This window comes from Taurulus bubalis, assembly GCF_910589615.1.
Source record: "Taurulus bubalis genome assembly, chromosome: 11".
Lineage (NCBI taxonomy): Eukaryota > Metazoa > Chordata > Actinopteri > Perciformes > Cottidae > Taurulus > Taurulus bubalis.
In genome coordinates, this window is record NC_136599.1 from 9,704,627 (window position 1) to 9,732,191 (window position 27,565).

Below are 27,565 nucleotides of genomic sequence, written 5' to 3' on the forward strand. Positions count from 1 at the left end.
TATACGAGCACATTGGAACCAAGGCACTCCTCTAAGACAGCTTGAAAGACAAATGAGGAGCAGGGGAGTGAAAAATGCAAAGCAGATGTTTTTCTCACCGTTTTTAATGGCAGCGAGACATTACTGATGCCATTACAGAGACCTTTTATGGCTTCTTTTAATCCCCTGGCCTGCCTGAGGAAAGAACCCCCTTGTGGTGCAGAGTAGCCTCTTTACTTCAGAGCAACAATTTGAACACATTTCCAACTCACTTGCCTAATCTGACACAGGGTTTTACATGACTTCCTCTGTAATTATTCTGCTGCGAAATCAAAGGTAAAGAGGCATTAAAATACACCTCTTCAGTAAACATGTGCTGCTCATCACGTAGGACTTGACTCAAAGTGTCTTTTGTAACAACTAGTCCCAAAATACTGCGGCGCGTGCATTGCTTTTTGTTTTCCCTGCCACGACTTTTGGTCATCCGGTTCACATTTTCCCACAATGATTGATAATGAGGTTCCAATAAGTACCTTGTAGCTCTAGTTCCACGTTCACATTCGGCGTGCTAGATTTACATGCGGTGCCGTGTTCGCTGTCTGCTTCTTGCATCAGAACCAACCTGTAAAGCTCAGAGGAGCACTTACAGGGGTCTGGTTAGGGGCTAAAAATGAGGAGGAGATGAACTATACGGCTCCATCCCACAGTCCAGCCGACAGTATATCAGCGGAATCGCAGCCGCTTGGGCGTGTGTGTGTGAACGCTCCACTCATAAATATCTCCTCCAACCTCCCCCCCACGCACACACACACCACACCACCCCAAAGGGGCCTCTCTGATGGTGATGGCGAAAGGATGTCGCTGTCGAGATGATTGAGTGCTGCTGGTCCTGGCCCTGGGCACATCCCCGCGCTCTGAGCCCGAGTGGAAGGCCTACCGCTGAGCGCTGGCCTGGAGGGACTCGCCTGAAGGCGGGCAGCCGCACAGCAGCAGGATTTGCCTCTCTTTCTGTCTCCCTGACACAAGAACACCAACTTTCAAATGCACAGATTAGACAATAGACAGCGTTAAATCAGCTGAATGTTTCCATTGTAATGTTGGTTTAATTCAAACTATGTTTTATACATTGGTTTATATATGTTAAATCTGCGTGAACTAGCCTTATCTGAACTTGCACCCCATCTCTCTAAGCCTTTGTCACTCTCACTCAGTCAGGAATCTGAAATAATCAAGGCGCAGTAATTAGCCTCACTTGCTGCATTGTAATTGGGGGCAGAGGGAGGTTGCTCATCCTATATTTTTTCTCCCCTGTTTGATAATTGCAGACTTTAGCGTGCCCTCTGTTTTAATTTTTTTGATCCTCCCAAGCTCGTTCCCATAGATGCTGATGCTATTTTAATGCTGCGGCTCTGGTGCATTTCATCAGTCATCAGGAGCTCCAGCGTTTTGAAAGAGGGGATAGTTCACTTTGGAAACGCACTGTCCATTCCCTTTTTGGGTTTCAGCGCCGTCAGCCTTCCCACTGCCTCCACCATGAGAGCCTTGACACTGTCCAGGTCCGTCCTACTTGGCAAGAGGGAGAGCTACAGAGAAAGGCAGAGTTTATTTCCTGTTCTTGTGAATCATATATCAGTACAATTCCCCTCTGTGCTGTTTGGCAACGGCGGAATGACGGGTGTCATTTATCATACGGACTGAAAGAGGCTGTGGGAAAAGGGATTTGAATTCTTCTGGAAGTGTGTGGACTCTCCTTAGTGGTGAATCATTAAACGGAGGAGTTTTTCAACAGGGATATGAGTAACTCCTTGCGTTGGTATTTTGTTCCCCCGTTTCACTGGCTGGCTCAATCATTAAATGTCTCAAAAATAAGATTTACTAGTTTTATATAAATTGTGAAGGGACATGGCATTTAACTTGTAATTGGGGATTTTTGCCCTGGTGAATCCATTAAGTCGCTCTTCAGTTTTTGGTTTGATGCAAGCTCCATGGTCATGCTTTGCAAGAATTATATTTAAGCTAATTTGAATTTGCAAATTTGATTAACACTGCATTTGTCAGCTGCTTGTTGTCCTGCTAAGTGATGACATTTTCATCTTCTCTATACAGTTATTTTTCTTTGCTCTTGGTTATGTTGACTGGTATTTAAGATTGTGCTTTATAAACATTTTGTGTTCCTTTGGAATTTTCTTTTCACTTGTCAGGGACGGTTACCATTTCCCACACTTTGAGTTGGGTGATCAAAGAAAACGACTTTTGATAGTCTGTCACCAGCTCCTCAGCTGCACTGGCAGAAATAAATGTGTCAAGCTTTAACTTATCCTCACAAAAACATACTCCTAACCCCTGCTGCTCTAATTGAGTGTAACTCCCAGAAACCTGTGAACACACATGCAAAACTGAACAGATCATAAATCAGGCTTCTATAGACAGCCGCCGCCGCCCCACCTCTGCCAGAGCCTCCCCCAAAGGAACGACTGGTTTCCATGAGCTGGCTGGAAATCAACCTTTTCTTTATGATATTTTTATACCCACCATCCAGACTTTTTGTTGTTGTTTTTTTAAACCGGAAAGTTAGTTGAAGTCCTCATCAAATGAAAAGTGTCAATAAGGTATTATATAGGGAAATGGGACTCTGTGTGTTTCAGCTGTCAGCAACTGTTAGCTGTCTCTCATGTGCAGATCACAAAGTTAAATGTGCTGTCAGCAAGTCCTCAGCTAGAAATAGACGTGTTGAGGTTAGCCTGAGAAGCTCCGCTACCCCCTGCTGCCCAGTAGAATGTGGATCCATCAAACAATGTGAACACGTATCAAATCGGAGCATCAAGGTGTTATAAAGCACATTTTCAGGTTTCAAGGTGTTGGAATGGGCTACGAAACAAAAGGATCCATATCTACCTTTGGTGTGTCTTTACCTGCTAGAATGCATGAATAACACATCTGATGTTGATGCTATTTTGTGATATTCAGCTGTGAGGCTTCAGCATTGTGCGGTGCAGAGGTCTGGGCTGCCTTCCTTCTTGCAGAGAGTCATATCTTGATGTTTTCTGAACCTAAGCTCTTAGTGCGTGACCTCTCCCAGAGGCCCAGAGTCCCGGGCCGGTTTCTTGACATGTTAGCCTGCCACCGCCTGCTAAAGAAGAGTGTAGATGCCCCTGAGGTAAATGAAAACATTTGGTTCTTGCCAGACCTGTTCACATCTCAGCTGGGCCACATGAGCTGGCAGGTGACGCGTATACAGAGGAGAATTGGAGACCGCAGCGGTGGCCTACTTCTTTTCTTCCACACAGGCCGTGCAGGCCACAACCCAGAAACACAGATGAATATGTTCTTGGCTCGCAAAACATGCGGTGAAACTGACAAAGACTGACCTGCATCCAGGGGAAATTTGGGCTCTATCGTCGCCTTCTAATGCTTCGGGATTAGTTTCATTCACTTCCTGTGATAGCATAGTGCTTCTACTTCTCTACTGCAGTGCCTTAGGTTTATGAAATCCTCTTGTTAGTGAATTTAGGAGTCCATTCAGTGGCTAAGCATTCCTGATCATCCTTCTTTTTGTTCTGCTATTTCAGTAATAGACTTGACATTGTGTCACCATCTCATATCAACATCTGCAATTACCAGACAATCCACATTTAAGTCCCATGGGGAAGTATGATTGCAATTAAAAACACAGGGCAAATGTTAATTAAGTAAACTACTTAAAAGTGGAAAGAGTGAATGTTTTAAATGTTTTTACTTTTAACCCTGCACTTCTTTTTCACTTCCATTTATATTCGCAGCCTGGTACAAATTAAAGTTTAATTTTTAGAGACGCTATCAAGGTTTCTTATTTTTTTCCTTCCTTGGTAAAATCTTCCTTTATGTGTTATTCACACTTTAAGGCTCTTTGCTACACAATGCGGTTGGTAAACGTTCGGATGTTTACCACTTGACGTGGTGGATAGCACTGCGGTTCATCGGGTTATTAAATCAGAGGGAATAACAGGCCAACTTCTGGCCATTGTCGTGATTGATGAGCCAAGCTTTATTTGCTGAGGCGGTGTGTTTGTTCCTGTGTAATTGTCTACCAGATGGCTAAGCTAACTGTTCTTAAATGCCTTCAGACCTGCAGGGGTCCTGGGTCCTAACATTTTCCCTGCTAATGACATTATGCCTGCAAACATCTCAGTTTTTTTCTGAGCTCTTCTGATCTCTAATGTTCAGGATCAAAATGGCTTCGCACGGCATTTAGTTCAAATGATGTCCTCGGTTACCATTCTGTTTTTGATTTCTTCAGAGTAGATGTTTTGAAGGCGCTCTGTTGGTAAACTCCTTTGCAAAAATGAGCCTACTTGAATTTGAAGGGAGATGGAGAGGGAGATGTAGAGGCGGGGGGGGCAGGACTCCACTCTACCTGTGAGGAGTCAGATTGGAGGAGAAAATGGATCTAGGTGGCAGTGCGAGTCATCAATCACAGCCCCTCAAGGGGAGCTGCAGCTAAAGCTGCTCTGAAGTGCTATCTGTCAGCTGCTCCGATCCAGCCGGGGGACCAGAGAGGGGCCATATCGCCACCCATCAGCTCTTACCCAGCACACAACTGCCATGTAAACATGTGCAGGTGCTACTGTCAAAATAACCCCCATCCCAGTTCACAGGGGTCGCGCATATTTTCACAAACGGTCAGTCGGCCTTCTCATTGTGAGGACGTTTCCTCCCCTTTAATGCTTTTTTTTAGAAAGCATCTCCGGATGCTGCAGTTTCCGTAATAGGTTTTTGATTGTTAACAGTGTTGGGTGGTTTATTGTAATTTAAAAGTGTGTGTACTGTTTCCCCTGCTTCCCCCCCTCGTCCCTCCCATTTCAATCCTAAATAAAGCCACCAAATGCTTCTCCACCGACGTCGAGCCGCATCTGTCGATACCTCTCAAGATGGATAGTTGTTCTGCATGCTTATTGATTCGGCACAGGCCAAAGATATAAGTATCATTTGTCATTTCTGGAATTATTTGGAGTCCTAGTTAAAACCCAGAGTAGAGGGGGAGATGGCCATGCCTTGGGGGGGTTGGGAGTTGGTGGGGGAGTAGCGACTTGTCTGGGCTTTGATGAATGACTGCACGGGTTTTTGGTTTTTACTGCGAGCGCCGGGGCCCTTTAGCTGCTATTTGCTTTCACCATGGTCCAAGAAAAACAATGCGATGGGTCCAAGGACTGAGCAGCATCGTCCTGTCATGTCGGGTAACACAGCGAGCAGGGTGGTCCAGGCAGAAGAGTCGGGAGGAGGGTGGGCTTTGGACACTACATGCTGCTTTTCCAAAAGACCCAGTGGGTTGCAAGCCGACCCGCTGCTCTGTGTGTCCCAGCTGACGGCCCCCAAGCACATGCTATGAATTTTAATATTTAGCATCTACAGTGTAACGGCAAACAGATTTTCCATGTTTTTAATTTTAAAATAGCATGCAATGGGGAGTTGATGGGATGTTGTTTGGTAACAGTAGCCCCGGTCTATCCCCTGTGTCTTTGATTATGTCCTGTTTTGGGCATCCGGCCAGCAGAAGAGCTGGCTTCATTACTGTATGGATCATCTTTTAAGACCATTTAAGATCAACGAGAGCGATTGTCCACTAATGACGGAGACTCCGAGAAGTTCATTATACTTAAACCCTTTGATTTATTTAGCGGAACAGCCAGTTTAATTTTTTTCTGTCCTCTTTGAATCGAATGAAACTGTTTCATTTTTATTTTAAAGTAGGACTTGAAAGTTGAGTGAAAGGTTTTTTTTGGAGTTGGGTGAGGAAAAAGTGTTTAACAGAGGAACATGTTTAACAGCAACAAAAGAGGAGAGAAGAGAAACCTCAGACACGTGAATGACAAGTAATTATTTCCCTTGTCCATCAAACTGTGTTTTGATGCAAGGATGCGATCAAACATGATATTAACAACTTCAAGCCTTCAAATGAAAATGACTCTGAAATCGCGTGAAGCCCGAGTGTGAGCTTTGTTGGCTACAGCATGAATCATTCATAAACATGCACACAAACACATGAACACACACACAAACACACACACAAGCACACACTGAGCAGGGCAGCTTTTTGCCTGACCAATATTATTGCCACAGCTTTTCAATGCGTGATGACCATTGTGTATTCGTTTCCATTTTAGCTTGCCAAAGTCTCTTCTCACAGCAGGGGGGGAGGAGAGAGAGAGAGAGAGAGAGAGAGAGAGAGAGAGAGAGAGAGAGAGAGAGAGAGAGAGAGAGAGAGAGAGAGAGAGAGAGAGAGAGAGAGAGAGAGAGAGAGAGAGAGAGAGAGAGAGAGAGAGAGAGAGAGAGAGAGCGAGCATTTTTCAGTTTGAGTCGCTGAATATCCCCAAACGCACTGGGCTGACCGACTGCTCCCAGTCTCCCTGCATAGCCGTCAAACAGGACAGAGCAGGATTCATCACTGTATCCTACTCCCAAATACAAAAAAAAAAAAAAAAATCGCATCATTATTATGAGTTTTTCATTGTGCTGCAAGAAGCCTTCCACAGAAGCCTCATAAACTGGGTTATAAAAAATATATATTAGGTTTGAATAATTAAAAACCCACGACGGTTATATAGTGTAAGTATCCATTTAAACACATGCTTGCTACAGTATGTCTTGAAAGAGGGTATTTGCATTAGTAGGGCAGCCTTCTCCATTTTGTTTGCCAGAGCAGTGAGAGGACAGACAACAGAGGCCCTGCTTAATCCCTTTGGAGAACTAGTGCATGAATTGATATATCCTCTCCTCTCTCCGCCTCTCCTCTCCTCTTGCTAATGTCTTTCCTAGAACTTGAACAAACAGCCTGTGCGTGTAGGACACATAAGACAGATGTTTAGGATTACTTTCACCTCATTGCTCTATTGTGTGCACTTTAAGGGAGCTCAGCTGATGTGGAATGCCACTCATTCAGGCTCTCTGCTCCTACAGGGCTCCTCCTGTTTATCAAAGAGCCATTTGCACTCAAGACCCAACAACACCATTTTTAAGAGCGCGATGATGGCAAAAATGGCATGTTGTTTATTTACAGCTAGAAATAAACACTAATATCTAATCTAATATTCACCTCTTGCTACATATTATACGGTGTTTCAGAGGTTAAAACCAACAAAGTAACCTCTGTAACTGAGGACTATATGTGTTAAGTCTTCCGCAAGTTCATAACCTTACAATGCCTATTTATTTTTTTCCGGAGAAGAATTAATAGCACTCCTATTTCTCCCGCTGTGTGTGTGTGTGTGTGTGTGTGTGTGTGTGTGTGTGTGTGTGTGTGTGTGTGTGTGTGTGTGTGTGTGTGTGTGTGTGTGTGTGTGTGTGTGTGTGTGTGTGTGTTTTTACAGATGTAGAAACAAATGGGCCAGACCCACATTGATATTGTTGAGGGGTGACATTATCTTTTAGCAGAGCACTTATCTAATCTGGCTGCTGTGGGAAGCTGGAGGAGGTGGCTATGGGACAGGGGCCGGGGATACTGCATCTTTAATTACCATTGATATCGCAATAGAGAAGAGAGGGCTGGAGGAGCGAAGCCGGGGGGGGGGGGGCGAGAGGGGGAGAAGACCCGTGTTCACTTTTTAATTAAGGCTCCGTAGTGTAACTCGTCAATGTACATTATTGGAAGAATGAACGTCAATGCCATTGCTTTTTCTCCCCCTCCTTTATCTCTGTCAATGATTCAAAGACATGATTTATGGTTCGTCTCCGTCTTTCAGGATCATCCATCAAGCGCTGGCTCTGCCGCAGCGCCACCCGTTGTAAATCATTCTGAAAGCCTGTCACTCATTTCCATTAACCGTTCCTCTGTCGCTCTGGTCTCCGCCTTCCTCAACCTCCTTTTTTTTTTTCTCTCTCCCCCCCCCCCCTCCCTTTACCACCCCTCTCTCCTCCCCCTCGGTGCACAACCTACAGCCACGCAGGGTATCAGTTCCGTTCCGCTGATTCGTCCGCCTACCTTCTTTTCAATAAATTAACCACTTTCTCCCATGCAATGAATAAAAAGGCTCTGTACTCGTCTTGCAGTCGGCACCTACTCCTCCTCCATTACAGCTGAACACCTTACAAATGTCACGGCGCTGACTCGTAGGCTAAATGAGGATATAGCACAGAGAAAATGTTTTTGTTACACTGACTTTTCCTGTGGCAGTATTTGAACAGCTTTGATATATTTGCCGTGTGGTATTAATGAACATATATCCCACACATGAAGGGCGCTGCATCTGGTTGTATTATGTTTCTTTTATTGTAGGTGACTTGTGGATAATTTACAAAAAAATGTAACACACAATGAAAAGCCCATTTGCCGCGGCGAGACTATGTTCACATTGTTTCGTTTATGCATTCATTCTGAGAAGCTTTGTATTCAACTTTAACAGTTAATGGAAACAATATTATGCCTCTGACTATCGCATGTAGTAAAAGCACACTAAGTGGGCAGTGCTCCCATCAAATGCTGTTGGTTTTCTGCAAATTCGACTACTTTAATTCAGACACTCCAACAATGACTGTAGTCTTTAACCAGTTTATTTATTTTTTCTTATAGCAACAGGTCTTATGAACAGAAATAATTGGCTCAATGGAGTGGCTGTCAATCTCTTACAATGGTTGATGTGCCTGCTCTGGGGAGCCCAATTCACTGGCTTCTTTTTTCATTCTAATCAACATCTAGATATCAACACAGCAGAATACCCACAAACAGCAGAAAGCCTGTTTTGAGGGGAAACTTTCAACTATTGGGTGCCAACACATTTCACTATTTGGGCAGCCATTGTTCTCAGAATGGGCTGTCAAAGTGACAACGCGCACCAGGCAAATCCAGAAGTTTGCACTTTTCGGAAAACAGCGGGCCTTAATCATTTTGTGGAGGACACTTGACAACAAATTTGCCATTAAAATGAATCTGAATAGGAGGAAGCCGGGCTGTTTTGAAGCATTTCTGCCTCTCTTACTGTTGCTCGTCTTGTCCCACAGAGATCCAGGTTTGGCGGGCTCGCTTCTCTCCCTTTATGTTTGCCATGAAGCAGCCTTTGGTCCCACTAGAAACTGACAGTACCACGCTTCAGCTGCAAATTCACTCTGTAGCCTCATTGTATTTAATGAAGGGAAAAAGTGGCAATCTACTATTAATGAACTTGGAATGTAAAAAAATGCCTCCCTTTGCTGAAAACTGCATAAAACTGCTTGTACAAGGAAAGCTTTGGCTGGAGTCCATCCAGAATCTAATGAAAGATCCATACAGGGACAGAGCGGGCGGGACGAGTTAGTGAAATGCAGATTGTTTTAATAGAATACACACAGTCTCTTCCAGCTGCACTATCAGATTTATCAAGGCCTGACCTTGATGGAGGGCTGTTGTTGTTTGGGAGGGCCAGTGTTTAGAGTTCATGCAAAGTTTATGATGCAGAGACTTGTATGGGCTGTATATACATCTTCTGATCTCAGGGGAAGACTGAATGGTGCACAGTCCATGCAGCAAGGGGTGAAGGAGACCTGCCACCGGGTTTTCATGAAATAGAACATGAGATCAAAGGAAATAAATCACCAATTTTATGTTTTAAACTATTAAATTCGGGATTTTGCCCTGTTTCATATGACGAAGCAAATGTTTCCAATGATTGAATTGGACTTAAAAAGCTCTGTATTTAGTCTGGCGAGTACAGCACATTAGGCGAGTGTAGGCCATCATACCTTTCACTCAGTATCTCATAAAACTAGAACAAAGGCCTTATGTGTGCACAGCAGTGGTCCTTTAAATGATGGCCCACTTTCCTCCCTGCTGCCACGCAAACATTCCTGAATGACATTCAATCAGGGAAATTTGAACCAAAGCAAGATGGTCTTTTATTAGTACCGCCCTGTTTGCTCGACTGGTCAGCTCCAATATGCGAAGCGGTTTGAGTGGCGTACTGTAAGATGATGGGTTCACTCTCTGATAAGGGTGAATGAGGGGTAAACTGCTATTCTGCAGAAAGGAACCATCAGACCTCATCATGTCGCTCCTGGAGAGCCGTGTCACAGGCTCTTCAGAAACCAAGTGACAGAGCGGCGCGAGGCGGCTCCACCCCCCCTCCTGCTCGTGGAAAATACACTGCAGCTGAAGCCGCCCTGCTTCTGCTCCGCCGACTGGAACTTTGTATCAGTCAGGGCAGAGAAGATCATCTATAATCTGACAAATATACACTGAGGCTTTTAAGCCTCTTCAGTTGTAACGTTATCCAACATGCTCGCCGGAATTGTTTATATTTACCTTTCCTTGTTAGCAAAAGAGAACAAATAGGAGACATCATGCTTCGTATAGTATATTTAACTGCTTATACAAAATAGCACAATACTGCTGAGGCCAGTAGGTCGTTCACCATAATTGCAAAAAAACACATATTTTCTCCTATCTTATCTGGCGTTTATCCAGCAGATAGTTTGTGATTATTATTTTTTTGGGTCTAGGTTTTTGAGATATCTGTTGCCGTCTCAGACTGAAATTTAGTTTGGAGAGATTTGCAGAACGTATTTAGATGACTACTGTGATAAAAACAGATCATGCTGGTGTCTTACAAGCCTTTCATGATTGAAAATGGCTCAACACGTCATCTATTGTCAACTATCTATCTCAGTCCTGGAATTTGAAGGCCGTTTTGAAGTTGGCTGGTTGGGATCTTTTTGAAAGAAGAAGAATGTTAACGCCCTCTAATTAGATGACACTGAGCAACTCCTTCCTCCCGCACCCATCTTTTCCTCTTTTTATGCCATTTACACAAGCTGCTATCTTGACAGCTGTGACTTCTATCAATAGCCCTGTTTGTTTTTTATGTTCATAATGATCATTTTGGGGGCGTGGCTTTGAAAGGAGGCCTGAAGGGACGGGCTGTCGGTGTTGCAGACTTTGCGACGTTCTCACGAGATTGTATAATTTTTCAAATCTAGATTCCTCTTGCTAGTTACTCCAGATTACCAACACCAGTTATAAGTACAGCACTTGAGTGAATGTACTGAAGATACTTTCCACCACTACAAATTTGAAAAAAACTTGGACAATGATGCAAAGCTGTTGTATTGGATGGCATTAAATGGTACAGGTGTACCTAATAAAGAGGCCACAGAGCCTACGTCAGACTTGTTATAACATCTTGTACACTGATAGCAAAAATCCACCTGGCTTTGTGTTACTGGTCTGGTAAAGGTCTACCAAACAGGACAGGAATGTTGTGTGTATAATTGTCTCTGCCGGTGCTGATAGTGAACCCTTTGGTGAGAGGCAACACCAGGCAACTGCATGTGATGCGTCGGCTGTGGCAATGTTCAAAGTGATGACTGAGGTGCTGGAGTGCAGATTGCAATGCTCTCCCACCGCTCACTTCCAATTAGGCAGCGGGCCGACTGATGCGTCTCGGAGCAGAAGCTTCTCGTAGGTATCAAAAGGAGCAGCATCGCTCAGTGACATCACGGAGGGAAAGGGGCTCCTGGAGCTTCAGGCAGGGCAATCTGATGTGGCTGAGTAAATATCGTGATTAGCGTCCATGCAAAGACAGACTTTTACAGATTGACACATTTGTATCATTCCAAAAAAACACCCCAATAGCTCAGACCAAACATGCTGGAAGGCTTGTGTAGCTCGGCCTGACTGCCTTTGGATATTTCTTTGTGTTTATTGCCGTGTTGATTGTGCATTCCAAAGTTCTCTGTGTTTTTAGTTAACAGCATGTTGGTTGTGAAAACATTTTTGATTAATTGCCATAATTATTGTGATCATTTTTGCCCAAATGAACAGCCAGATGGCAGGATATGGTGTCATTTTTGCGATCCTATCATTAATCTGGCTCTTGGTCCATCTGAGCACATTGTGCCGTTTGCTGTGTTCACAATCTGTCCTCAAGTTGTCCGTGTCTTTTTTGAGCTGCAAGTTTTCATTTGATTATATTAGACTATAAAATATTAAAGTTGAGGCTGTATAAAAGCAAGGCATTTATCTGCATGAATAGCTCGTGTTTAGTGAAGGAAGTAATGCACTTTAAGTAACATCTCCTTCATGCATACAAAAATTAACATGAGTGTTTCCGTTTCATGGGTTTGTAGTGAACGCCTCGGGAAGGTCCAACAAAACCACTTTGAGGGGCTTCGTGGCTGCTTTTAAACCCACTTTTTATTATCTAACCTATGGATTATGTTTTTACTTTTTACCAGAATGTGAACCGCAACATTAATAACAAGAGTCAGTTACAGTGTGTCTGCAGAGTTTTGAATTTAGATCAGGACGTCATTTAAAAGTTGTTAAATGAAATAATGGGCCAGGTGGGAACTAATGACACATTCCTATTTAAAAGCAAGTCAAACACTATTTAATTCCGTGATATCAATTAACCTCCAGACAAATGTTGTCAAAGGGAGCAGTCTGAATGTGATTGTTCTCTTTTTACTCTGCAGTGTCCTTGGGCTCGGGGAGACTGTTTCCTGACAGGGAACAATGAAGCGAGAGGTGTTTACAGATCTTTACAGATGGCTCCGGGGCTCAGAATTAGCTCTTCGCCGTTTCTTATGTGATTCAGTTCCGACTTAACTTCAGATGTGTCATCAAGACTATCATCAGGATGTCTGACAATGTATCTGTTTTATCTTGACGTGCACCGCTCACTGAGTTAGTCAGATATCACTGTCAAATATTAAACCTTGTGACATGTGTGTCTCATTCTAATGATAGCTCACTGAAGAAATCACAATCACATCATGGCGACGTTCAGAAACACACCCTCCTGTTTCCAACCTCGCAAAGAGCTTAACAACTTTAGAATTATGTTTTGTACACAGAGTACTTTTTGACTGACATTTCACACCTATTTATAACAACAGAGGAGCACGGTGACTAAGTGTTTTTAAATGTACAGACACAATTAATTGGGCTTACATGTGAGTGGAAACAGGGAGGAGAAACCGATGATAGTTACTGAGATAGCCTGGAGATTGTTCAGTGATCCTGACCTGCGTCGTTAGAGTGTTCTCTGTCTATCCAGCAGGCCGCTTTTCTCTTTTTTTCCCTCCTCCTCTTTTTTTTCCTTTTTTCTTTACATGGCATAAATCCGGGAGATGAAAATGTCATGGAGCAGGTTCATTTTGCAAAGAGGTTTTGATTGCCATGCGCGTGTAATTGATTGTTCCAAGGACAGGGGGAAATCTAGAAATGTCATAACAGTCCTGCTTAGGTTGGTCCCACCACAAGGCAATCAATGAGAAGTAAAAAGAGATATTGATTTGCGAGCTGCAAAAACTGTAGCTTGAGACAACCGGAGAGCGCTGGGGAAAGTGGCACAGACGTGCGGACCTGTCACTGGCACCTATGAATTACCCAATCTTCTCTGAAGATAGTGTTACCTCGGATGCTCACAAAGTCCTGCACTGGGTATTGCAGCTGTCCATTAGCTAAGCTCCTCAGGCCGCTAACTCTTTCTGGCTTGTCAGATTAATGAAGGAAATGTTGACCTTCCAAGAGATAAATGTTGATGTTCTCAAATTTACAAACGTTTCTACTGGCATATTAACGTTGGAAACAGAATGCCCTTTTAAAGCTGGCTCACACATCAAAAAAAGAATATGATTGACACATTTTGAATAGACTCACTTACACAAGGGAAAGGGGATTGTTCTCTATGAAGATAATGCTTCAAGTTGAGTTGTAAATATATTGTCATGTAAGCCTTTAGCACCAATCCAATTGAACAGCAGGCTGCCATGAATGTTGCAGAGAACCTAATCTACTGTTTCCTATGCAGTTAACTGGTTTCTCTTGATGTAAGGAAAAACATTTTGGCTCAGGAACTGGCTGCTGCTTCTGTAAATCCAGGCCTTGCTATGCCAAGAGTCTGCTCTAACGGATAAAGGTTATAAACACTTCAACTGCCTGATTTATGATGGATACCTCAGGTTTTTTGACCTTTGCATATCTCTGTCTGAAGATATAAATTTGTAGTGACACAGATTGGAGGCTTTACAGCAGTTTATGACATGCTAAATCTCAGGCAAGGCATGCCAGCCTCTTGTTTTGTAAGGCTAGTTAGGCTGGGAGTTGCCTTGCTTGGACTTTACCGGCAACATTTTCAAAGCAGGCATTTCCTTGTCTTTTTTTTCTTCTAAATTGTGAAAAAAAATTGCTGCTCTTCACTTTTGGTTTACACAATAACGCGCCAGTTCAGACGTAGTTTGAACAATTGAATTTGAAGAGGCCGAACTGCAGTTAAGTCTGTATTCTTGACAAACTTGTTTCTCATATTGTAATTCTTTTTTAGGCGTTGTCTGTTAATGTTGCATTGTCTTTGAATTCTTGCATGAATGAGTATCGCAGCAATGCTGTGGTAGAACAAGAGCTGGCAAAGCATGGTTACAAATGGTGGGAAAAGCGTTAGAGTTAGACGTGCAGGTATCTTGGAGTGATCCCTGCCAGAAGGTTAATTGGTGCCTCTGGATGTCTGCTACTTAGGGCATCTGATAGAAATGCATAGAACAACAGGAAGGGCTGCAGATAATATCTGTAAATTCCACCCTAGAATACCACGATAACACGCAAACATTCACATTCAAATTGATATAACTACATGTTAGTGGTTATTTCCAGGAAAGCAGTGTTTAGTCTTGGTGAAACACACATTTATCTCACAAATAGGGAAGGTATAACAGAACCGCATGTATTGAGGAATTTGAAGCTCCATGAAATATGCATGGAATAGCCTTTACATGAGGGTGCATGCTAGGATTGAGACATTTCAATTAAAGTCTCAGTGGACTGGAAAAATGCTCATCTCCCCACTTTGGAGTGCGTTCTTCCCAGTCCCTCAGTTTTAGTGGCAACTTTGAAGAGAGAGGACATCAACTTGGAGCTTGTCATAGCCATTGGTGTTCTCCTTCACTGTGAATACTATATATAAGACTATAAATAAAACATACCTCTGTGCTCCTGACAACTCTCTCCCTTAGCATCAAGGGTATTTTGGAGGCCATCACCGATCTCGGTTGGCCAATCAAACCATCTCTCTTGCGGTGGATCAAGGTCACAGCACATTGGGACTCATGGGTGTGAGAGTGTGTGCAGGTTCTTGTTCACGAGGCTCCATTCTCCATGTTTGTTTTGAAAGTCCGAATCCCATCTCCATCCATTAGTTGGCAGGCAATTCACCTCCAGGGTTTCTCTTGAGGCACTTGTGAAATATTGATTAAAAAAAAAAAAAAAAGTCTTATTTTCAGAAGGCAAAAAAAGGGAAGACATTCTATGGGCCGCCCAGTGTGGGACTCCTGAGTGCTCGGCTTCAGCCTTCCCCACTCATGGAGTGCCCTCTATTCAGAAGAGAAATATTAACCACATGAAATGCAAGAGTGCCTGGACAGGGCTGTTATTTCCTATTCATATTTAACTCAGGGCACATCTGCCACGTCTCTCCCAAAATGCACATCTTCCAGCGTGACTATGAGGTGGAAAATATCTCGGATATGTGACAACACTGACAAACTGCATTTATCGCAGGATGTCTTCAAAAGATATGCAAACATTGGTTGTGATATTGTTGTGTGGGTGGCCGGCTGTTTAGATTTGATATAATCTGAAATAGCTATTGTCAGAAAGGACACTTTAATATTCTGTGGCTGTGTTCATATTATGTCGAGCAGACCCTGCAGCCATGTGAAGAACCCTCTATGCTGAGTCAGAGTTTCCACTAATTGGATGATGGGAAATATGTCAATTAGAAATACTGTTGTTTAATTATCTGTTAATTGGAGCAATAATGTTTGTGCTCTATGAGTTGGGAGGATGAACAGGTGAATAATGAAAGAAGTAATTGCTGTTTATGAGACTGTCACGGAAAATATAATGACGTGACGGATTGCCAGTAATTTTTTGCATTTTTTTTTCTAATTGTCTAGTTTTAACACTTATAATTGAATCAGCTTTTCCACCAGCTTGATCAACATCTTTATCAGCATTCACATGGGCAACATGCTTTTTTTTATTTTGGCTACAAATCTTCTGAAGTTTGTTTTCTCCTTTGTTTTCAGCCGAGTCTTTAAATTTATTGATAGAGCAATGCGGGACATTGAAATTTCTGAGTTTATGTTAAGACCATTCCTCACACACAGCTTCAGGGAAGCTGAGATGTTATCCAGAACAGAAGGCTTACATTTTCATTGCAGTTTTGAGGCATCCATAATCACTTTGGAATGGGTCATTTACAATAACACTTAGCGGGCCCCAGGAGAATCAATTTCCTTTTGTCACTCAGTGGCCAATGATTGTTGTAAACATCTCAACTTGAGGCCAGAAAAAACCTTGGACACAGCACTAAGTCAATGGCTTGTCGTGAATCACATGGTCCCGTTACACCAGCAGCAGTCTGTTAGTAAAGACATTATGTCCAGCTATACTCTCCAACCTCCCAAGGCACAAAGCAGCCGCCATTATGTTGTTTTATATGACTTCTGTGACTTCTCACAAAACATCATTACTTTGGAGTTTGAAAATATTGGTCTTTGGAAATGAATTGTATTAAACTGCTTTTCCGCAATGTGTTCCAATGTCATTAATCTCCATGTCTCTTCCTTCTCTAGTGTACATGCCTGATGAAGATGGTGTTCTTCAGGATGCAATCCCTGAGGAAGACGGCGAGAACGACACACAAACTGAAGAAGAATGCTCAGAGAAGACCAGCCCCAAAGTGTCCGAGGACAAAGAGCTGGACAGCAAGAGCACCAACACCTATAGCAACCAGAACTCTCCCATCAGTGTCCTTTCCAATCAAGAGGCCGAGTTGGAGTCACGCCTTAGCGACACCAGCGACAGATTCTCAGACTTCAAAACATCCTCGCCACCTGAGAGCCTGGGGGCTGTTGAGAACCTCAGCTCCAAACCGAAAGACGAGGTGGGCGGCAGCTTGGAGAAGATGAGGGCAGCCTATGCAAACTTTCTCTCTGATTCCTACTGGACTGGGATAGGGATGGACTTGAAAATTGGCAAGAACACCAGCAAAGCCAACTGTGACAGCACCAATGGAAGCACCAAGAGTGAGTTTGACTGGCACCAAGACGCGCTCTCTAAGACCCTGCAACACACACTCTCCCCAAAGCCAATATCCAAACCGAACCTCTTTAGCTCTGTTCACCTGTACAGGCAAACCACCAAACCCTGTGGCTCAGTGTTCACAGGTGCCAGCCGATTTCGCTGTAAGGATTGCAGTGCTGCTTATGACACTCTTGTGGAACTGACGATCCACATGAACAAAAGCGGACACTACCAGGACAACAACCACGGCAAACAGAGTAATTCCTCTGGTTCGTCTTCTAAATCTAGGAAACGGAATTTGCAAGATATGGAAGGAAAAGAGGATGCACAGAAAGTTTTGAAGTGCATGTTCTGTAGTCACTCTTTTGAATCACTCCAGGATTTGAGCGTCCATATGATAAAAACTAAGCATTACCAAAAAGTGCCTTTAAAAGAGCCTCTCCCATTACTCACAGCCAAATTGTTGCCATCAGCAAAGAAACGGGCCTTTGAGACAGTGAGACCTTGCTCCCCTGACTCTACAACCGGTCTATCTGGCTACACTGAGGCACAACGGGCCGCCGCCATTTCAAATGCTAACAATAATCGCTACGGCTATCAGAACGGAGCGAGTTACACTTGGCAGTTTGAAACGTGCAAGTCTCAGATTCTTAAATGCATGGAGTGCGGAAGCTCCCATGACACCCTTCAGCAACTCACCACACATATGATGGTTACTGGACACTTCATCAAAGTCACAAACTCAGCCTCTAAAAAGGGTAAACAGTTAGCCCTTGACCCCCTGGCCATAGAAAAGATACAGGGTTTAGCTGAGCCTGCTGCCAGTGCCATTGAGGGAGAAAAGGTTTCTCCGAAAAATCCTTCCCCCGGGAGCAGTGAGAGGGATAGCCAGGGGGAAGGTACATCAGACAAAATGGAAGAAACTGAAGCTAAAGATGACAAGCAAGAGACTGAGGATCAAAAAGCAGACAATGGGACTTTTAAGTACCCTTATCTTCGTGAGGAGGATCTTGAACAGGAGTCAGGAGGAGGAGGGGACATTCTTAAATCTTTAGCCAATACAGTGGCCTCTGCCATCAATAAAGCTCAAACAGGGACACCAAGCTGGAGTGCCTATCCGAGCATTCATGCTGCCTATCAGCTCTCTGGCCTCATCAAAAACTCCCCACTCTGTGCATCTCCCCCTACTCAGCTGAAGCAGACATTTAACCACAAGCTGAGACCGATTGCCCCAAAGGGGAAGTTATACCACGGTGCTGTGGGAGTTGAGGCTTCCCGGGGACAGCATCAAAATGTGGACATCAAAAAAGAAAAGGTTGGCATTAGCGATGGTAAAGAAAGTCAGAATATTAAGTTTGATCTGGTGGAGAATGATGACAGCGATTGTCAGGATGATTCCTCTTCCTCTTCAAAGCTTGATGCAGACTGTATGAATGAAGGGAGTGAAGCGATCAAAGGGAAGTTGAGCCCAGATTTCTCTGACAGAGGCAAGACACCGAGCCCATCTGCCAGCAATGGACGCAGCACTACTTCAGAGCCTCTCAGTGACACTCCAACTCTACTTGGCATAAACCCTCTTAGTGCACTACAGTCAGTTCTGAACAATCATCTGGGCAAAGCAAATAAGTCCAGTAACTCAAGAGCAGATAAACTATCTGCTCACACCAAGTCTATTTTTGCTGACATTAACCGTAGCAGTGAGAAACCAGATTTAATGCTTGGAAATGCCATAAGAAAGAGGCCCGATAACCCCTTTCTCTTTGCTAATGATGACCAACCAATAGATCTGACAAAATCCAAACAGAGCAAGCCAAGTTCCTCGCTACTCCACCCCGCCACGCCGATGCCACAGAAATATGCTCTGTCTGACATTGCAGATATGGTTAAAATTCTTCCAAAAGCCACAACGCCAAAACCTTCCCCACCATCAAGGATCCCAATGATGAAACTGGAATCCGATGTCAGGCGTTTTGAGGACATGTCGGCCGAGGTGTACTCCGTCCACAAGCGTAAAGGGAGACAGTCAAACTGGAACCCTCGCCATCTTCTCATCCTGCAAGCTCAGTTTGCCTCCAGCCTCTTCCAGACCTCCGAGGGTAAATACCTACTCGCAGACCTCGGCCCTCAGGAACGGATGCACATCTCCAAGTTCACCGGACTGTCCATGACCACCATAAGCCATTGGTTAGCGAATGTAAAATACCAACTGCGTAAAACCGGAGGGACCAAATTTCTGAAGAGCATGGACACTGGGCACCCGATCTTCTACTGCAATGACTGCGCTTCCCAGTTTAGGTCCCCCGCCTTATTCATTTCCCATCTGGAAACCCATCTTGGGTTCCAAATCAAAGACATGTGCAAAATGCCGGTAGAGCACCAGATGAAGGTAGAGGAGCCAGAACTGTCGAAGGCCCTCAGTGTCAGAGCCACAGAGGCGCTAGTCACGGACGAAGACATTGACGCAAAGTTCAAATGTAAGCTCTGCTGTCGGACATTTGCGAGCAATCACGCAGTCAAACTTCATTTGAGTAAAACTCACAGCAAATCCCCTGACAACCATTCACAATATGTGGAAATGGACAAGGAGTAGTTTTTCCTATTATTGTCACCTTTTTTTTCTTCTTTTCTCCCTTTTTTATTTCAATACACGGGTCAGATATTTCAACCATTTTTTCAATTAGCGTTGTGTAGTGTGCATCATTATGACGTTTAAAACATTTCATGGACAGCAATGACACACTGGTTAGAAATTGTATAAGAAAACACTAAGAGATACTTTTGCACCCTGCTCAAATGCATCACCAGTAATGAAATGTATTACTGCTTGAAGAAACATAATTGCTGATGTTTGCATGCAATAGCCCTGGCTATGACTACTATTTATTTGTATGATATGTCAAGTTTAAATTGTATTTCAAAGACAAAATAATGAACTAATTGTACTTTACAACTTCTGTGATACTGTACACCTGCATACATGTGCAGCTGTTAAAACAGGTAGCCCGACACACGATAACACACATGCAGGCCTGTACAGTATATTGCTATGTAAAGATGTTTTGTGTTGCAATGATAGAAGAGAAAAAAGCACTTTAATAAATGTTTAATCACCAGTTTAGACTTGGATTCTGTACATGACTCAAAAAATAATTAGACGGTTTGGGAACAAGGATATTTCACATGTAAATATATTTTAGAAGAAAAGAAAACAGTGTGTTTCATGCAACAAGGATAACAGCAAGACAGATGATACCTGTGATACCTGCACCTTTTTTTACTTATTCAAATAAAGAGTTAACATTTGATAACAGCTTGTATATCTTTTTATTTTGTATTTTTTCTCTTTAATGTTTGCTTGCGAAGTTTGCTTTTAATAATATAAAGATGTTAAGATTGCCTGCTTTGCAAACTTGGCTTTTAAACCCTGACCAACTGATGAGGGACACATAACATCTCTATTATACCAACGAATGCTGCTCAAGTTAAGTATCAGTAACGCTCTTATTACGTTATTACTGGAGGTAATTTTCTGATAATTCTTCCAAGAAAGAACTCGGCAATTTGGTACTTATCAGGAAAATACATATATAATATAATATTGAAACAATTCCACTTAATTTCTAGTGAAATCCAAAGAGTCTTTTAGTCAGTGCACCGCAGGTCCGCTGAACATGAAAAAATGTGATTCAATTCAACATATATGGAGCATACAATTGTCAATAATTAATTTATAATGAATTGATATTTACTTAAGTCTTAAAATATATATATATATATTATTTTTTGGACACGTTTTCTTTCTATAATTAATGCCAAATTAGATAGTTCTTTCCAGCAAACTTATCAGGAAAATATTCAGAAATAACAGACCTATAAGATAAAGTATTGTCTATTTAAATTCACTAAATCTCATGTATCTTTTACAAGTTTTTAAATCCACACAGAAGCTTAATGCAACAGAGGATATCATCCTCAAACTGTAGCCTACACTGCATTCTGGTTTTTTACCTTATGACTTCTAGATACACCTCAAAGATACATCTTCTTGTCAGACTTTATTGCTTTCCTGTGAATGGCGCTGCTGTTGCTGCAAGATGGTATCATAACAATTAAACATATTTCCTCCAGCTCTATTATTTCAAGGCTATTAAAAATAATTGCCTTCTAAATTCATAAACATTTTATGCAATTCATCTCTTTTCAAGCAATCAAGTCCTCAATTACCTCCACCCATCAAATCTATGTTTTATAACGGCCAACTGACATTTGATGGCGAATGGGAAAAAGCACATGGGCACTGTGGTGATTTGAATGCTGTGACACCAACTTGCCCCCTATTGTTGGAAATGAGCAGGCAATCACGTTGTTCATCAGATGACTCCTAATGCAGTTAAAGTATTCTGCTATAATTTCTCCCTGCATTTATAATTACTGTCAAAGACCACACACCTCAGTGAGCAGATTAAAGCTATAAATTATTTAGTGCCTTTCTTCTCCGAAGGATCTCTGATTTGTCTGTAGGGCCATTATGTTTTAGAGGAGCAACTTATTCTAAACTGAAGCAAGCATTGTCCTTATGATGCAGAAGAATGCTTTGCAGGAGGGGGTGGGGATGAGAATATTATTGGCTGTTTGTGTTTATTTAGTGACATTTTAAAGTGAGGCTTTTTACAGATAAAAAGAGGACATGTAATGCAGAATTCTTCATTTTTATCAAGCTTTTATTTTATTTTTACACAGCAATTCCCTATATTTTGAGACAAATTATTATTCCGTTCATACACATATGCAGTTTATACTCCAAGTACATTTTGAGGATTCAGCACAACCAAGTAGAGATCCACCCAAGGCTAACTGAAGAAAAATGCTCTCATCAGTGCAATCACAAAGGGAAATTAGTTGTCTCTGAACATAATTTGCTGTAATAAGTCAAAGTCGATGTGGGACTCATTGTTAGTACACAAAACTGCTAAATGGATGTAATATAAATTTAAAGCAAACTTTATAAGGTTAATATGAATTGTATCGTGCAATTAGCAATCATTTGAATGTGCATAAACGAGTGGGTGGAAAATCAAAATACACATCAGCTGCTCCAGTTTTTCAAATAAACACGATGCTCTCTAATAGGAATACCTGAGTTATTAAATACTGATATACTTCAGGTAACACATCGCAGGTAATTAGGTGAAATAAACCCATAATTCTTTCGGTGCTTTATATTAATTCATTTTGGATGTGTGCATATTAACACAGTTAATCGCACCGTATATCTAACATGTCATGGCTAATTACAGAACACAGTCAGCTTTCTGCAATTACACACACACACACACACACACATACACACACACACACACACACACACACAATACACAATCTTGGTTTTAAATGGATTGATTATGAGATATATTAAGTGCAGTAACATGCTCATTCATGGACACAGTTTATACATTTTTTCTCAGTATTCTACATTAGCCAGAATACATGGTGACAGAGCTCGGCTGTGTGTGTCCCGTCAGTATGGTTCCTATCAATAAAAGAGACAAACAATGTAGGTTAAAGTCACATCCCAGGCAAATCCTCAAATAAATTCCTCTACATGCAATGAAGCCAATCTACAGACCCGACATATGATTGATTATTCTAACTATTAGCATTATTTTAGCAGTGAAATAAAAAGAAATCAAATAAAAAAAGCCTCTGACTCACTGTGACATGTTCCCCAGCTTGGAATTACTTTTTAAAACAGTTCTAATAACTTCTAATAGCTCAGTTGAAAAAATGTAATTATGTATATAAGTAAGCTTGCATTGAAGATGCAGTGAAACCCGGCCTTAGCTAAATTGACGCCAAATCATATTTGCGAATTCTTTGTCAATCTGTCATTAAACATGCTATCAAATAATGATAAGTGCACGCTGCTTGCTTGCACTGGCGTGTGTCTCCCTGACGCTGATGTGCCGTAATAGGACAAATGTGCATTAGAATTTGCCTGCTTGGATACACACAAAACATTTACACTGTGCCTGACTTTGCTTCACCCTGTGCAAGACAAGCATGGATTCTCTGCATCATCTGGAGGAGGAGGAGGAGGAGGAGGGGGTTCAAAATGCTCATCACACAGCAGCAGGGTAATGACTAGCTCATGTGTTTAATGAAGGGCTTTAGAACTTATAGCTATAATGACCCACATCCTAACTCCCTTTTCTCCCATTTATCCTCCCCAAAGTCCTCAGGTTATTACGTCCCTCTGAGAAATATTCCAGAAAGAGCATTACATCCCTCGATTCCTTTTCAGAGAGATATCAGATCATTTGTCCTTTTACCTGCATTGTACCATTGGAGATTTACTGGCATGATGCTATTTTCTAAATGTGGAGGACCGAATACTTGGAATTAAAAAGCAGTGATGAATGATGTACCTAAATCCTAACCTCTTTTTTTCTTCTAAATAATAAGCTGTAAAATATGATTTATAATGAATTCAGCCTCCTGAGAATGTGAGCTCATACAAGACAAAGAGGAATGTATGTATGTCTGCTCTCCTACATACATCATATCTTCCAAATAGCCCATAGTCCTCCACTGTTAATGGTGTTGCTTCAAATATGCTAATTAAGCAAAAATAAGTGATGAATGGAATACATTTGATCAATCAAGTAGGCCTAAGCCCCTGGTGCTGCATATTCATTGTACATCATGAATATGAAACCAAAGTCATTTATCAAATATCAGTTGCACATTTGTATCTTATTAATCATACATGCTGAAACTTCTGTCTTGTCAAAAAAGCTGAAGGTTGATGAAGCACTTGCAGAAAGGATTAAACTCGGGGAACTTGGGTAGAGCTTCAGTTATAATGCATGAGGTATTTTCAAACTTCCAGAATCTTAAACAGCCAGTCAATCCTCCCTCCTGATGACGTCCACATGATCATAACCCCATTTCGCCCCTTTTTCTGTCTTTTAGAAATTCACTGGTAATTATTACCCTATAATTACAGATATTCACCACTGCTTTGCTTTGAAAAAGGTTATTGATTCATTTTATAACTTGAGCCAGGCTTTGGGTATGCACTTAAATCATTTCAAAATATTACCAGTGCAATAATGGATTAGTTTACCCATTGGTAGAACGCGCCACAAGACAAGGGTTTGTTTTGATATTTATTTTGGGTTATTTGCCCAAACAAAAATAGGGCATGGTTGCAATCAGTTTTAATCTATAGGTAAGGCAAGGCAAGTTTATTTGTATAGCACATTTCAACAACAAGGCGATTCAAAGTGCTTCACACTTCAAACCATTAAAAGCATCAAAACATAATGCAGAGAAAACAGGATTTAAAACAGTTGAGAAAACATTAAAACAGTCAAAAAGCTTTATAAAAATGTAATAAAAGTTGCATTGCAGTTGAAGAATTAAAATGCAGTAGTGAGATGCAGCAGTTGAATCTGGATCAACTAACAATCAATTTAATACAATTTGAATGTCACTGGGTCAATATAACTATATTTTAGTTTTGTCAAATAACTCAAAAGTAGTATAAAAAAATAGCCCAGGGATTAAAACTTGCAATGTAGGATTTTGATGGCGGATTAAAACCTTTTTTTAAAGTACATTTTTAAAAACGTTTTATTAGTGGAAATGGATAGCCCCTGAAGACACATTCAGGGTGTCAGTGACCGCTGAAATGGGTTAAAGTACTGCATGTTATTGTGAAGCAGTGTAGAGGAAGAAATATTTTTTGCAGAAACATAAATGAATAATTGATTTATAACAAGTGAACAAAAGATGAATAAATAAATCAAAGTCCCTTCTTTTTTTTTTTTTGCTGATTTATGATATTGTATAAAAAGCTGATAGCCGTGGCCGAACCCCTGTGCAACAATGTGTGGAGGTTTTCATTGCGATCATATAGTGGATGAGAGAACTAACACTTGATTGCCAGCAGTTCATCAGTGCATCCTTCATATTTGTCACCCAGCCTGCCTCAAGGCAGCGTGCTAGCTCAAATTGAAGCTGACATCTTCCAAATATGAAAGCAACAAATCACACATTTTTATTGGGCTTAATCTCCAGCCTAGCCCCTTGCAGACGTCAGCACAATCATGGACGCTGCTCTAATTCTTGCCGACTGGCTGCTTGTGCCTCCGAAGCATCTCAGGACTCATGGAGCAAACACAAATGACCGGGCACCAGAGACAGGGGTGACACCTGCGCTTATTAGGAGGCTTTAATATGGTGGAAAGAACATTTGCAACTCATGTAACAAGATTGTGCTTTGAGTAATCTATGGATGAGCTGTTAATAGAGGATACATCTTGGGACATGCTCAAACATATTGATTTTGAGAGAGATAAACAAAAAGGCTGATGTCTCGTTTGATTCACTGGGTTGTTCAGTTGTTTGTCTTGTCCATTCACATCTGATATTTTGTATATGTTGCATCTGAACTTCAGCAGGGAGTTTGTGTTTAGAAAGCACTACAACGTAGGACAGAACTGAGGACAAAAAATAAACCCACATACAGGAAAGCATAGAGAGTTACATCAGTGCGGATAATTTCTGGGAATATATAATATATTTGAAGCGGTTTGTTATTTTTCTGTGTCCATGTTGCCTCACATTTAAGTTTAATTGTAATTCCTTTATTCTCTCCTCTGTTAAATATAATATATATGGTTGAATATGGTTCTCATTAAAAGGACATCCACAGATTTAGCAACCCAACGTCTGTTTACAGGTCTTAGGGAGTTCTACTGCAAATGTTTAAAAATATATATTATATAACGCCTGTTGTGGCTCCAGGGGGAGTTGCACGAAATCTGATGAAATCTGCCTCAAGTGATGTCACTTGACATTGAGTGTTGGTTTGGGCTGAAGACTACACATTTGAAAATGAAACGAAATCTAGGGGTGTGGAGTTAGCAAGAAGTGAGCTCAGCAGGCTCTGGAGCCCGCTGCTCTAACTGCTTCTAGCATAACACACATTAATCTCTGACTGAACTCTTCTGTGGTAGAGTTGCATTGTGGGTAGGTAATGAAGGCACAAGGTTTCGACAGAGAAGAAGAATGTGTAAAACAAAAAAAAACAATCTCTTTTCTCCCTTTTTCCCTAAAGCTGCGGAAACTACAATTCAGCGTAGATGTAGGTGGTCAAGAAATGTGTAACACAGCTTCTCAGCTACCTCCAGATGTGTGGCCGCGAAGACACATAACGCTAGCTCTCCAGAGCAAAACACACCTCAGCAGGAACCATAAAGACTTGCTAGGAGCAAACAAACCCAGCAGCAGAAACAAGCTTTAACACAACAACATATCATCTTATAAAGTTGATATGGGGAACATGTTAGCGGACAGTTGCCTATTTAGACAGTCAACGGACACAAAGTAACATTAGCACTTGATTGGCGGTCAGTTTCAGGCCACCTAGAAGATATAAGGCTAATATTCACTCATTGTTTAGCTCGGTTTTGGTCTCTACCAACTTCTGAAGGAAATGTCTGGCTTTTAAGCTGCTACACGCTAGCTTGCTATTGCTGAAAACGGCCTCCTTCTGCTGTAAAGGAGGCTAGGAGTGAACCAGAGCAATACATTTGTGGGCAGCAAAATCCAACCAATGAGCATAATGATGCTGAATTGTTCCGTAGAGCTGAGAGCATTTGAGAGTTGGGGGATAATTGTCTGTGGTTTTATCACTACGAGTGACCCCTTTAATATTATGCATCATCATTTCATCTATTGTTAACATAAACATATTGAATAGAGCAGCTTTGATAAATACAGGTAGCGTTCAAGATGAATTGGAAGTCATGAAAAAAATTTGGAAGCATCTTTTGTAAGAAATAATTGAGTGCCTTTTCCAAATTAAAGTGATTGGCCTATTAGAGGAAAGCCACAGTATTGTTGTTGGATTCTGCAGAAACTTGGAAAAATGATGAAGCCCACAGCTGTGTTTTTAGGAAAATTCAGACTTACACAGATGAGCCCAAGGAGGAGCTGTGCAACATCTGTTTGCTCATTTATATGTCAAACACAAAACATCAGACATGACTGATCTCACTTTGACAAAACTTGGAAAATGATGCATCTCACCACTGCTTTCTGGCATTTAGAATAACACTGATTGGTCCAAGGGGAAATTACAATTCAAAATAAAGTGACACATTTGTTGCTGATTGGCCCAGATGGGGACATTTTGGGGACAACAATAATTACTATTACTTTGTCTTACCAATCTGAATTTTCAGAGGGCGGTTCGAACACATTACGGAATATGAAAGTTTTTAATCATTTTTGTTTCGATGACATTCAGCTGCATTCTCTTTTCTTTTCTTTTTTACATTACAGCACAGTGAGGTATAACAATTATAAAACCCACTAAAGAGCCTGGAAAGAATTTGACTGTCAGCACCGTGGAAGGTCGTACTCGCTGTAAACGAACAACCAGAATTGGATGGGATTGGATTTGGACCCCTCAGACACTGTCAGGAGAATTCAGGGTTTGTTGGCTCTGTTGCAGCCAGCAGTCAACAAGGGCACAAGGAGGCTTTC

At 41.8% G+C, this 27,565-nt stretch overlaps 1 protein-coding gene across 1 annotated transcript in view; it reads left to right on the forward strand.

Moving 5' to 3' along the window:
* The window catches only part of tshz2 (teashirt zinc finger homeobox 2), a gene marked incomplete at its 5' end in the record, with an annotated part of 38,764 nt that extends 18,459 nt beyond the window's left edge, over window positions 1-20,305 (forward strand). The window contains one exon of the mRNA XM_079225756.1: window positions 16,558-20,305. Coding sequence (XP_079081882.1) covers window positions 16,558-19,598 — 3,041 coding nt within the window. The 3' untranslated portion in view covers window positions 19,599-20,305. The remainder of the gene's footprint in view (window positions 1-16,557) is intronic.
* Window positions 20,306-27,565: the final 7,260 nt, after the last annotated feature.